The 13,348-nt window shown below is 43.3% G+C and overlaps 2 protein-coding genes across 3 annotated transcripts in view; one reads left to right on the plus strand and one right to left on the minus strand.

Annotated features, from left to right (window-relative positions):
- Nucleotides 1-250, minus strand: part of LOC139539120 (uncharacterized) — an 8,241-nt gene extending 7,991 nt beyond the window's left edge. The window contains exon 1 of the mRNA XM_071341911.1: nucleotides 52-250. Coding sequence (XP_071198012.1) covers nucleotides 52-114 — 63 coding nt within the window. The 5' untranslated portion in view covers nucleotides 115-250. The remainder of the gene's footprint in view (nucleotides 1-51) is intronic.
- hce2l2 (high choriolytic enzyme 2-like 2) overlaps nucleotides 1-12,449 on the plus strand; it is a 12,795-nt gene extending 346 nt beyond the window's left edge. The window contains exons 1-9 of one of the 2 annotated variants that reach the window (XM_071341910.1): nucleotides 931-1,256; nucleotides 3,168-3,210; nucleotides 3,282-3,347; nucleotides 9,101-9,253; nucleotides 9,782-9,899; nucleotides 11,342-11,520; nucleotides 11,618-11,699; nucleotides 11,862-11,989; nucleotides 12,342-12,449. In XM_071341910.1, the coding sequence (XP_071198011.1) occupies nucleotides 3,305-3,347; nucleotides 9,101-9,253; nucleotides 9,782-9,899; nucleotides 11,342-11,520; nucleotides 11,618-11,699; nucleotides 11,862-11,989; nucleotides 12,342-12,358 (720 nt within the window). In that variant the 5' untranslated portion in view covers nucleotides 931-1,256; nucleotides 3,168-3,210; nucleotides 3,282-3,304 and the 3' untranslated portion in view covers nucleotides 12,359-12,449. Of the gene's footprint in view, nucleotides 1-930; nucleotides 1,257-3,167; nucleotides 3,211-3,281; nucleotides 3,348-9,100; nucleotides 9,254-9,781; nucleotides 9,900-11,341; nucleotides 11,521-11,617; nucleotides 11,700-11,861; nucleotides 11,990-12,341 lie in introns of those variants that run through there. The other variant, XM_071341908.1, reaches the window with a different exon arrangement.
- The last annotated feature ends 899 nt before the right edge of the window (nucleotides 12,450-13,348 follow it).

The following is a 13,348-nucleotide window of genomic DNA, read 5'->3' on the forward strand; positions in this document are numbered from 1 at the left end:
TGACACGTTTGCTCAGAAACATCAGCTAGCATCGGAATAATCTACTTTTACCTCGAGTTGGTTTTCGCTCATGGAAGAAACGTCGGAGGGTGAAGTCAGGTCAGAGAAACTCATATTTCTCCTTGGGATGGTTTCTGTTTTGGAGCAGTCTTCAGTGTCGGGTCCTGCTACAGGAACGTTAAATACACCTGGAACTCTCCCATTCTGCACATTCTTAAACTTACCTGTACGGGGCGCTAAAAGACCATCCTTACTTGTATTTTGATTTGATTTATTTAACCTTTTATTTAACTAGGCAAGTTAAGAACAAATTCATATTTACAATTACGGCCTCCCAAAAGGCCTCATGCGGGGACGGGGGCTGGGATTAAAACATAAATACAAAATATAGGACAAAACCCACATCACGACAAGAGAGACACCCCAACACTAAGACAACAACATAGCAAGGCAGCAACACATGACAACAACATGGTAGCAACACAACATGGCAGCAGCACAAAACATGATACAAACATTATACAGACAAAAGCACAAAGGGCAAGAAGGTAGAGACAACAATACATCACACAAAGCAGCCACAACTGTCAGTATGAGTGTCCATGATTGAGTATTTGAATGAAGAGATTGAGATAAAACTCTCCAGTTTGAGTGTTTGTTGCAGCTCATTCCAGTCGCTAGCTGCTGTGAACTGAAAAGAGGAGCGACCCAGGGACGTGTGTGCTTTGGGGACCTTTAACAGAATGTGACTGGCAGAACGGGTGGAGGATGTGGAGGATGAGGGCTGCAGTAGATATCTCAGATAGGGGGAGTGAGGCCTCAGAGGGTTTTATAAATAAGCATCAACCAGTGGGTCTTGTGACGGGTATACAGAGATGACCAGTTTACAGAGGAGTATAGAGTGCAGTGATGTGTCCTATAAGGAGCATTGGTGGTCTGCCGATCTCCATAATCTAGCATGGGTAGGACGGTCATCTGAATCAGGGTTAGTTTGGCAGCTGGGGTGAAAGAGGAGTTATGTGAAAGAGGAGTTATGACGATAGAGGATTTAACTTTAGCCTGCAGTTTACACACACTACTATTATTTATTACCGCTCAATTTATCTACTTGTTGACAGATCACATTTCCTAGTGCATATGTAACAGTATAGCTTCTGTCCCTCTCCTCGCCCTAACCTGGGCTCGAACCAGGGACCCTCTGCACACATCGACAACAGCCACCCTCGAAGCATCGTTACCCATCGCTCCACAATTCTGTAAGTGTGTCTACCACGATCCGTGCGTATATTGAACGTTAACTCACAAATAAAAGTATTTGTGAATATATTAAAATATTTTGTAAATAAAACCATAAACAATAAATATGTACAAATATTAAACAAATTCAAACATAATTCAAGTGTTCTACACCATCACACAGACATTTTATTTATTTTGTTAGCATCAAACAAAACAAATGAATGAATTGTATTTCAAAAGAACAGAATATCATATTTTAAATTGTATAATGTTACTAGTCTGCTCAATAGCCTATAGCTATACATGTTGCTGACATGTAGAATGCATTCAATAGCAGGTAGCTAGGTCAGGGCACATGACTTTGAAAACGGCCGAGTAGTTAAAATGTTAAATTCATATGACCTCAAAATTATGCTTTCTGAGTTTTTAGTTAGTTATCAGTGATTCATCTCTCCTCGTTCATCGTTCAGATAACCGTGTGGGGTTGTCGGCTCGCGACAACCAGAGAGGCAGGATTTACAGTGCAGCAGGCGTCTCAAATGAAACCAAGTTCTATTTTAGAGTTTAGCTGTTCATTCACGGTGTGGTGAAGTGATTGAATAACATATAGGACTTAATAGCATGTAATGTTGAATAACATATAGGATAGAATAATATATAGGTTTATATGTCTAGCCTATCCTGTCCTCTATCCACCAATAGTGGTCTACCAGTCTGTCTATCCTGTCCTCTATCCACCAATAGTGGTCTACCAGTCTGTCTATCCACCAATAGTGGTCTACCAGTCTGTCTATCCTGTCCTCTCTCCACCAATAGTGGTCTACCAGTCTGCCTATCCTGTCCTTTATCCACCAATAGTGGTCTACCAGTCTGTCTATCCTGTCCTCTATCCACCAATAGTGGTCTACCAGTCTGTCTATCCTGTCCTCTATCCACCAATAGTGGTCTACCAGTCTGTCTATCCTGTCCTCTATCCACCAATAGTGGTCTACCAGTCTGTCTATCCTGTCCTCTCTGTTATAAAGAACAACCCTATGTTGTAAAGAACAAACCTCTATGTTGTAAATTCTATGTTGTAAAGAACAAAACTCTATGTTATAAATTCTATGTTGTAAAGAACAAACCTCTATGTTGTAAAGAACAAACCTCTATGTTGTAAAGAACAAACTAAAGAGTGTTTCCACTACAGCACCAATACAATACAAACATCTAATTTCAGCTAATTATCACCTAATATTATAAACCGGGTCGTTCGAGCCCTGGATGTTGATTGGGTGAAAGCTGTAGTACAGTATATGAGACAGTATGCCTCGGGTATGACACAAAAGCAGACTTGTTTACTGCTCTAATTACAATAGTAACCAGTTTATAATAGCAATCATGTTTCTCTGGGATTTGTGGTATGTGGTCAATATACTACGGCTAAGGTTTGTATCCAGGCACTCCAGCCCTTAGCCGTGGTATATTGGTCTTATACCACACCTCCTCTGGCCTTGTTGCTTCAATATAACACTCCAAAGCTGGAGTCATTATCGTTATGTCGACAGACATGACGCTACAGTGCTGAATGGTGTTGATGTTTACCAGGTGTATCCCACCAAGCCTCAAACAGAAATACCCGTAATTATGTTAAACAACAGGTTGAAGGCTCTACAATTAGGTTGTTAAAACACTATAATGGGTACTTTTCTAAAGTCATCCCAAGAAGCTGCTGTATATAAGGCTGATGCCAGCAGTACTCAACATTTCCTGATTCTCATGATGGACTTGACTGTGACTTGCCTGCTGTCCATGTTGGTTTACATCTGTTGTACCTGGGCCATACCTGCTCAGGTAAATACTAGTGCAAGTTAAACCTGTTGTACACAAACTGTTTAATGTACATTTTTTTTTATAAAAGGAAAATTATATTTCTCTGTATTTTGTAGAGTACCTCAGTGAGCTTCAAAAGGTTCCCCAAAAGTTATTCAGGTAAACAACACACATATTACTTAACATTTCATAGTACAAGAATACCACGATTAACACCTTTTATGTTTCAGATGATCACATTGTCCGCAGTGAGATGACAGCGATGGATCAAATCATAGAGGCCAATGAGTTCCAAGGTAAGAAAAACCTTCATCTTTTGCTCTAGGTCTACACTAGGCAAAAAACAAGCGTGAATCAGAGCAGTTCTGTGATTCACACCTGTCTCAGTGGACTACTCACGTGACCGGTGACGCAAAGCACTCCCGCGTTGTCTCCGTACTACTGTACTGTTTGTTGCTACTTGGCTACCTGCCAAACGTTTTACTCTTAATAACTATTTCAATCGAACTCTGTACTTAACAAGTTTACCAGAAGTGAGGAGGAAGTTTGAAAATCTAGAATCTTTCTAGAGCTTCTACTTTGGAGAAGCAATGGCGGAAAGCATTGACATTTAGTGTGAGAATTTTTTTTATTTTATTTCATGAGAATGAGGGGACGATGGGGAGTGAAAATGGCTGAAGTTGGAAATTAACAGCAGTTTATAGTTGGAGTGTAATTCGCAAGCAAAGATGTTTTTTTGGGGGGGTGACCCGTTTGCGGTCTCGAATATGGTGAAGGACGAACTGGGAAAAGTGGAATCGGTTTTGAGTGACTAGGAGAGGAATGATGCTGATTTTGTGTTTGTGTCAAAAGCATAAAAAGAGAAAGCTCTGTGGCTCGACAAGATGGCGACGTATGATGTGGAAAGTTATGATTTTCAGATTAGGGCACCAGTTAAAGATGTCATCTCTGGCGTCTCGTTGGACATAGAGGCTGTGTGGTTTAGGGATAACATTCGGACAGTGGTAGACGCACGTCGATTGAATTGAATGATCGACGGAAAGAAGGAGCAAAGGCTATCATTTTTACCGTCTGATGAAATGGTTCTCCCAATGTATATAAAACTTGGATTATGTGAGATATGCAGTGAGACGATATGTACAGAAGCCGCTGCAGTGTTACAATTGTAAAAAGTTTGGACACCTGGCAAGTGTTTGTCGAAGGAATAAATATGTATTAGTTGAAGAGTCAGATGAAGGAGGTTGTTGTAATTGTGATGGGAATCACGTTCCCGGAGTGCCCTGTACGGATGAAGGAGGTTACAGTAGCTAGGATCAGGGCCATCCAGCAGGTCTCCTATGTGGAGGCAGTGGAAATAGCTGGAGTAGAGATGGTAGTGGATGTGCCACAGTCTGCAGTGAATTCCATACAGGAGAAGGATCCCGACACACTAACAGCGAAGAAGGTGGACTTTGTGATAAATTGCACTAGTCAATCATTGTGAAGGTGGCAAATAGATTTCTGGATCTCCAGGACTTTACAGCAGAAATGTTACAGGGAGCATTGAATGAAGAGGTTCCCCCTCCCAGGTTCCTGAGCGAAGAGTACATTTTTTATTATAAGTGTTTCTTAAATTTAGGGTCAATTATTAAGAGAATATAGATAGGTTGTGACCGGCCTCACACTCCAGTACAGTAGGGGGCGGTGTATGCACCTGTTAGTTGGTTGTGGTCCACCAATTAAAAACTCAGAAGAAGAAGAGGAACAACATGTTTAGCAACATCTTAGTTTCACCCCGGACACTTTATTTGGACAAACATTTGCAGGACCGCCTCCGGCACAAAAATATAAAATAGTAACATTGTAGTTTCTGTGTCTGACCTCACTAATGCTCTTGTGGCTGAATGGAAGCAAGTCCCCGCAGCAATATTCCAACATCTAGTGGAAGGCCTTCCCAGGAAAGAGTGGAGGCTGTTATGGCAGCAATGTTCCAACATCTAGTGGAAAGTCTTCCCAGAAGAGTGGAGGCTGTTATAGCAGCAAAGGGGGACCAACTCCATATTAATGCCCATGATTTTGGAATGAGATGTTAAACGAGCAGGTGTCCACATACTTTTAGCCATGTACATTATCAGTAATACACCATAAAACACAACATCGACACAGACATTACAAGCAGCATATCATCAATGGAGTTTTAAAAAGGATCTGCAGATATGCACAAACGTTCTGTTTCGGCCCTGGGTAAAATTAATCTGTCTGCCATCGCACTGTGATGCTCCAGGTACTGTGGAGGAGGTGACTAGGGTTGGTTACATCACTGTGATGCTCCAGGTACTGTGGAGGAGGTGACTAGTGTTGGTTACATCACTGTGATGCTCCAGGTACTGTGGAGGAGGTGACTAGTGTTGGTTACATCACTGTGATGCTCCAGGCAGGTACTGTGGAGGAGGTGGCTAGTGTTGGTTATATCTCTGTGGAGGAGGTGACTAGTGTTGGTTACATCAATGTGGAGGAGGTGGCTAGTGTTGGTTATATCACTGTGATGCTCCAGGTACGGTGGAGGAGGTGACTAGTGTTGGTTATATCACTGTGGAGGAGGTGACTAGTGTTGGTTATATCACTGTGGAGGAGGTGACTAGTGTTGGTTATATCACTGTGGAGGAGGTGACTAGTGTTGGTTACATCACTGTGATGCTCCAGGTACTGTGGAGGAGGTGACTAGTGTTGGTTATATCACTGTGGAGGAGGTGACTAGTGTTGGTTATATCACTGTGGAGGAGGTGACTAGTGTTGGTTATATCACTGTGGAGGAGGTGACTAGTGTTGGTTATATCACTGTGGAGGAGGTGACTAGTGTTGGTTATATCACTGTGGAGGAGGTGACTAGTGTTGGTTATATCACTGTGGAGGAGGTGACTAGTGTTGGTTATATCACTGTGGAGGAGGTGACTAGTGTTGGTTATATCACTGTGGAGGAGGTGACTAGTGTTGGTTACATCACTGTGATGCTCCAGGTACTGTGGAGGAGGTGACTAGTGTTGGTTATATCACTGTGGAGGAGGTGACTAGTGTTGGTTATATCACTGTGATGCTCCAGGTACTGTGGAGGAGGTGACTAGTGTTGGTTACATCACTGTGATGCTCCAGGTACTGTGGAGGAGGTGACTAGTGTTGGTTACATCACTGTGATGCTCCAGGTACTGTGGAGGAGGTGACTAGTGTTGGTTATATCACTGTGGTGCTCCAGGTACTGTGGAGGAGGTGACTAGTGTTGGTTACATCACTGTGGAGGAGGTGACTAGTGGTGGTTATATCACTGTGATGCTCCAGGTACTGTGGAGGAGGTGACTAGTGTTGGTTACATCACTGTGATGCTCCAGGTACTGTGGAGGAGGTGACTAGTGGTGGTTACATCACTGTGATGCTCCAGGTACTGTGGAGGAGGTGGCTAGTGTTGGTTACATCACTGTGATGCTCCAGGTACTGTGGAGGAGGTGACTAGTGTTGGTTATATCACTGTGATGCTCCAGGTACTGTGGAGGAGGTGACTAGTGTTGGTTACATCACTGTGGAGGAGGTGACTAGTGGTGGTTATATCACTGTGATGCTCCAGGTACTGTGGAGGAGGTGACTAGTGTTGGTTACATCACTGTGATGCTCCAGGTACTGTGGAGGAGGTGACTAGTGGTGGTTACATCACTGTGATGCTCCAGGTACTGTGGAGGAGGTGGCTAGTGTTGGTTACATCACTTGATGATCCAGGTACTGTGGAGGAGGTGACTAGTGTTGGCCTCTATAGTTCTAATCTTTTTGAGGACCAGCATGGGCTCTAGTTTGTCCTGGTTGGTGCCGATAGTAGATCCAGTCTTCTTGATGATTTTGTTTAGCCTGTTTGCATCCTCCCATGTCTGAATATGCATTTTTCTCCAAAACTCAGTGGTCCTGAGTCTGCACAGAACTGCCAGGACCTAGGATCAATGGAGACACTACAGTTTTTAATCCTGTACCTCTCGACAAATTCACAAAAAGAGTAATGGCCCACTGGACCCTATTCCAACTATTGAAAAAGCTGCTTCCTGTGCTTGACCCTCCTATGTTGAACATAATAAACAGCTCCCTATCCTCCAGATGTGTACCAAACTCACTAAACGTGGCAGTAAAAAAGCCTCTCTTGAAAAAGCCAAACCTTGACCCGGAAAATGTTAAAATATCCAATATCGAATTTCCCATTCTTCTCAAAATGTTTTGAAAAAGCTGTTGCTCAGCAACTCACTGCCTTCCTGAAGACAAATAATGTATGCAAAACGCTCCAGTCTGATTTTAGACCCCATCAAAGCACTGAGACGGCACTTGTGAAGGTGGTAAATTACCTTTTAATGGTGCCAGACCGAGGCTCTGCATCTGTCCTCGTGCTACTAGACCTTAGTGCTGCTTTTGATACCATCGATCACCGCATTCTTTTCGAGAGACTGGAAACCCAAATTGGTCTACACGGACAAGTTCTGGCCTGGTTTAGATCTTATCTGTCGGAAAGATATCAGTTCGTCCTGGTGGATGGTTTGTCCTCTGACGAATCAATGATACGTTTCGGTGTTCCGCAAGGTTCCGTTTTAGGACCACTATTGTTTTCACTATATATTTTACCTCTTGGGGATGTCATTCGGAAACATAATGCCAATTTTCACTGCTATGCAGATGACACACAGCTGTACATTTCAATGAAACATGGTGAAGTCCAAAAATGGTCAAACCTGGAAGCCTGTGTTTCAGACATAAGGACAAAACAGAGATGCTTGTTCTAGGTCCCAAGAAACAAAGAGATCTTCTGTTGGATCTGACAATTAATCTTGATGGTTGTACAGTCGTCTCAAATAAAACTGTGAAAGACCTCGGCGTTACTCTGGACCCTGATCTCTCTTTTGACAAACATATCAAGACCGTTTCAAGGACAGCTTGAATCCATGCTTTTGTCACTTCTAGATTAGACTACTGCAATGCTCTACTTTCCGGCTACCTGGATAAAGCACTAAATAAACTCCAGTTAGTGCTAAATACGGCTGCTAGAATCCTGACTAGAACCAAAAGATTTGATCATATTACTCCAGTGCTAGCCTCTCTACACTGGCTTCCTGCTAACCTACAAAGCATTACATGGGCTTGCTTCTACCTGTCTTTCCGATTTGGTCCTGCCGTACATACCTACACGTACGCTAGGGTCACAAGACGCAGGCCTCCTAATTGTCCCTAGAATTTCTAAGGAAACAGCTGGAGGCAGGGCTTTCTCCTATAGAGCTCCATTTTTATGGAATGATTTGCCTACCCATGTCAGAGACGCAGACTCAGCCTCAACCTTTAAGTCTTTATTGAAGACTCATCTGTTCAGTAGGTCCTATGATTGAGTGTAGTCTGGCCCAGGAGTGTGAAGGTGAACGGAAAGGCACTGGAGCAACGAACCGCCCTTGCTGTCTCTGCCTGGCCGGTTCCCCTCTCTCCACTGGGATTCTCTGCCTCTAACCCTATTACAGGGGCCGAGTCACTGGCTTACTGGTGCTCTTCCATGCCGTCCCTAGGAGAGGTGCGTCACGTCGTGCCAATCTTTTTTCGCAATACTCTATTTAAGTCACGTTATCTTCTTGTCCAGTTTTGCGTCCCCTCAGGCTTGTGCGGTGGAGGAGATCTTTGTGGGCTAGACTCAGCCTTGTCTCAGGGTAGTAAATTGGGGGTCTGTTGATATCCATCTAGTGATGTGGGGGCTGTGCTTTGGCAAAGTAGGTGGGGTTATATCCTGCCTGGTTGGCCGGGGCCACAGTGTCCCCTGACCCCCCCCCCCCCGTCTCAGCCTCCAGTATCTATGCTGCAATAGTCTATGTGCCGGGGGGCTGGGGTCTGTCTGCCCCATCTGGTGTAATTCCCCTGTCTTACAGTGCATTCAGAATGTATTCAGACCCCTTGACTTTTTCCACATTTTGTTACGTTACAGTCTTATTCTAAAATGGATTTTTAAAAAATGGATAAAACACCTGTATGGATGGCTCCTATTCACCCTCGTTGTCTCTGCCGTCCTTAGCCGCCCAGGTTCCAGACGGCACTAGTTTCAGGGATGGAGATATCGCCGTGACTACCGGGAGGCGCTCCAAGGTCTGTTTCGCACGCAGCTGTCTGTGGTCCAAGTCAGTGGACGGACATGTCTATGTTGCATACAGGCTCTCATTGGACTACAGTAAGTTACCTGCAGGCTACACAGCAGGGTTTCAGATATGTTTAACTTGGGTCAAATGTTTCGGGTAGCCTTCCACAAGCTTTTTGTCCCATTTGTCCCACCCAACGTATTGTGGGAAGCTAGTGGAAGGCTACCCAAAAAGTTTCACCCAAGTTAAACAATTTAAAGGCAATGCTACCAAATACTAATTGAGTGTATGTAAACTTCTGACCCACTGGGAATGTGATGAAAGAAATAAAAGCTGAAATAAATATTTCTCTTTACTATTATTCTGACATTTCACATTCTTAAAATAAAGTGGTGATCCTAACTGACCTAAGACAGGGAATTTTTACGGGGATTAAATGTCAGGAACTGACAAACTGAGTTTAAATGTATTTGGCTCAGGTGTATGTAAACTTCCGACTTCAACTGTATATATACTATATGGGCTGGTGGAAAACACAATAGTAATATTTTGTTGACTGATTGAAGTTCTTTTCCTTTTCCAGTCTTCTTCTTAAATGTGTTTCTCTCATCCCTCCACAGGTGACTTGGATCAGAGGATCATTAAGTCAGGTATGGAGGACATGGAGAGAGGTACCTGTGTGCGTTTTGTTCCATGGACACATCAGAGGGACTACCTGGATATCCAGCCTAAGTCGGGGTGAGAGAGAACCACTTTGTACTGTGTTGATGAGATTGTGTGAATCCATTGGTGTGTCCCAAATGATACCTTATTCCCTGTGTAGTGCACTACTTTAGACCAGGGCCCACTACTTCTGTAAGGGAAACAAGACACAGTGTAACACTATGTAGAGGGAACATGATGCAGTGTAACACTATGTAGAGGAGATGTGATGCAGTGTAACACTATGTAGAGGGAACATGATGCAGTGTAACACTATGTAGAGGAAACATGATGCAGTGTAACACTATGTAGAGGAAACATGATGCAGTGTAACACTATGTAGAGGAGATGTGATGCAGTGTAACACTATGTAGAGGGAACATGATGCAGTGTAACACTATGTAGAGGAAACATGATGCAGTGTAACACTATGTAGAGGAAACACGATGCAGTGTAACACTATGTAGAGGAAACATGATGCAGTGTAACACTATGTAGAGGAAACATGATGCAGTGTAACACTATGTAGAGGAAACGTGATGCAGTGTAACACTATGTAGAGGAAACATGATGCAGTGTAACACTATGTAGAGGAAACGTGATGCAGTGTAACACTATGTAGAGGAGATGTGATGCAGTGTAACACTATGTAGAGGAAACATGATGCAGTGTAACACTATGTAGAGGAAACATGATGCAGTGTAACACTATGTAGAGGAAACATGATGCAGTGTAACACTATGTAGAGGAAACATGATGCAGTGTAACACTATGTAGAGGTAACATGATGCAGTGTAACACTATGTAGAGGAAACATGATGCAGTGTAACACTATGTAGAGGAAACATGATGCAGTGTGACACTATGTAGAGGAAACACGATGCAGTGTAACACTATGTAGAGGAAACATGATGCAGTGTAACACTATGTAGAGGAAACATGATGCAGTGTAACACTATGTAGAGGAAACATGATGCAGTGTAACACTATGTAGAGGGAACATGATGCAGTGTAACACTATGTAGAGGAAACACGATGCAGTGTAACACTATGTAGAGGGAACATGATGCAGTGTAACACTATGTAGAGGAAACATGATGCAGTGTAACACTATGTAGAGGGAACATGATGCAGTGTAACACTATGTAGAGGTAACATGATGCAGTGTAACACTATGTAGAGGAAACATGATGCAGTGTAACACTATGTAGAGGGAACATGATGCAGTGTAACACTATGTAGAGGAAACATGATGCAGTGTAACACTATGTAGAGGAAACGTGATGCAGTGTAACACTATGTAGAGGAAACGTGATGCAGTGTAACACTATGTAGAGGAAACGTGATGCAGTGTAACACTATGTAGAGGGAACATGATGCAGTGTAACACTATGTAGAGGAATAAGGTGTCATTTCGGACGGCCCTTGTCTCCCCTTCTCGATAAGGAACTGTGTGCACATCTGTTGTTGTTGTTTAGGTGTTGGTCGTACCTCGGGCAGCGTGGTGGCCGACAGACTTTATCTCTACAGTCTCCTGACTGTATGTTGTCTGGCGTGGCCTCCCATGAACTCATGCACGCCCTGGGCTTCGTGCACGAACATTCCCGCATCGACCGCGACAACTATGTCACTGTCCTGTGGGAGAACATTTGGAAGGGTGAGACAGACAGGCGGTTGACACGATGGGGTTTGTGGTCATTTTAATGTCCGTTCAGTATATATTCAACCAACTGATATGTGTTGTCCATCAACAGATCGCGTACGGAACTTTGAGAAGTTCAAAACCAACTCTCTGGACGTTCCCTATGACTACGACTCCATCATGCACTTTGGAATGTATGTAGCTAGGACACACACACACACACACCACACACACACACACACACACACACCACACACATACACACACACACACACATACACACACACACACACACACTATTATCAGATGGAATTATATGTGAAGAAAGTCTTACGATGGCGTTTGTGTAAATGCAGGTATTCCTATTCAGAAGATGGAGATCCTACCATCAAACCTAAGAGGACGAACCAGAAAACTCATCTGGGGCAGAGGACCGGTCTCAGTCAACTGGACAAAATTAAGATTAACATTCTCTACAAATGTGGTTGGTAGCTAACAATATTTCCTTCACATTTCTGAGGCAAAGTTATTTTTTTTAAATGAGGTATTATTTTGTATTAATTTCCTCCCATTTTGTATTTTGTTTTTGAAAGGTTGTCAATATAGAACAAAGGTATGATCATGTCCACTCTCTCTCTCTCTCTTGCTCTCTCTCTGTGTCTCCTCGCTCTCTCTCTCTCTCTCTCCTCTCTCTCTCTCTCCCTCTCTCTCTGTGTCTCCTCGCTCTCTCTCTCTCTCTCTCTCCTCTCTCTCTCTCTCCCTCTCTCTCTGTGTCTCCTCTCTCTCTCTCTCTCTCTCTCTCTCCCTCTCTCTCTCCTCTCTCTCTCTTTTGACAGAAACCCTGGAGGATTAGAACAATCAAACAGTGAAACCTATAATCCACTGAATACAATCGCTGGTGTCAGATAATGGGAGCATTTTAATAAAGATTGATTGACAACTTAGTTGCAGTTGCTCTTCTGTATTTCTGTGTCACGTGTTGTTGCATCACACACATCTGAGAAATGACTGTTTACCTGTTTTAATATGTCTGTTCTGGGACAACGAACACCTTTGGGTGTTGCTCATCTCTGAAAGTGCTGAATGTGTAAAAGTACGGGGTCGAGCTGGAGGATGTTGTTAAGGGTCATCAATGGATTAGATGTTAATGTCATAGGACGACACGAGGGACAACGTTCTGGGCTATGATTCATCCTGTAACATCAGAACATGTAACCAATCAGTGCAGACCTCAAGGAGGTGAGGGGGAGGAGTTAGTCTATATAGGTGTGGAGTTAGGACCAGTATCTGGATCAGAGACCAGTCTGGCCCAAGGACATGAAACTCATGATCTCTGTAGGAATCATCTTGGGCATGATGACCCATACCTCCGCTCTACCTATCCAGGTAAGTGCTGCATTTAGTTTAGAAGGAATCTTACCGTAGAGGTCCTCTCTCACGTAATACTTTCTGAAATGTACATTTCTCCCACAGAATTCATCAGTGATACAAGACATGAAACGGTTGAAAAGAGGAAACTCGGGTAAATTGTTTAAATATTTTCATTAACATGATTTTGTATTTGGTTAGGGTTCCAAATATATGTTAACACACTTCTACTATCTGTTTATAATAGAGGTGCTTAGGGGTCCAGAAGTAATGAATGCAATGGACAGGATCCTGAGAACCAATGGGAGTAAGTATTGTATTAGTTGCTTAGTTTGGGGTAGGAGTTTACAGGGAAGGAGAGATATGCTGTGTTTGGGGATGGAGAGATATACTGTGTTTGGAGAGATATACTGTGTTTGGAGAGAGATACTGTGTTTGGGGATGGAGAGATATACTGTGTCTGGGGATGGAGAGA

This window comes from Salvelinus alpinus, chromosome 14 (assembly GCF_045679555.1).
Source record: "Salvelinus alpinus chromosome 14, SLU_Salpinus.1, whole genome shotgun sequence".
In the NCBI taxonomy this organism is placed as follows: domain Eukaryota; kingdom Metazoa; phylum Chordata; class Actinopteri; order Salmoniformes; family Salmonidae; genus Salvelinus; species Salvelinus alpinus.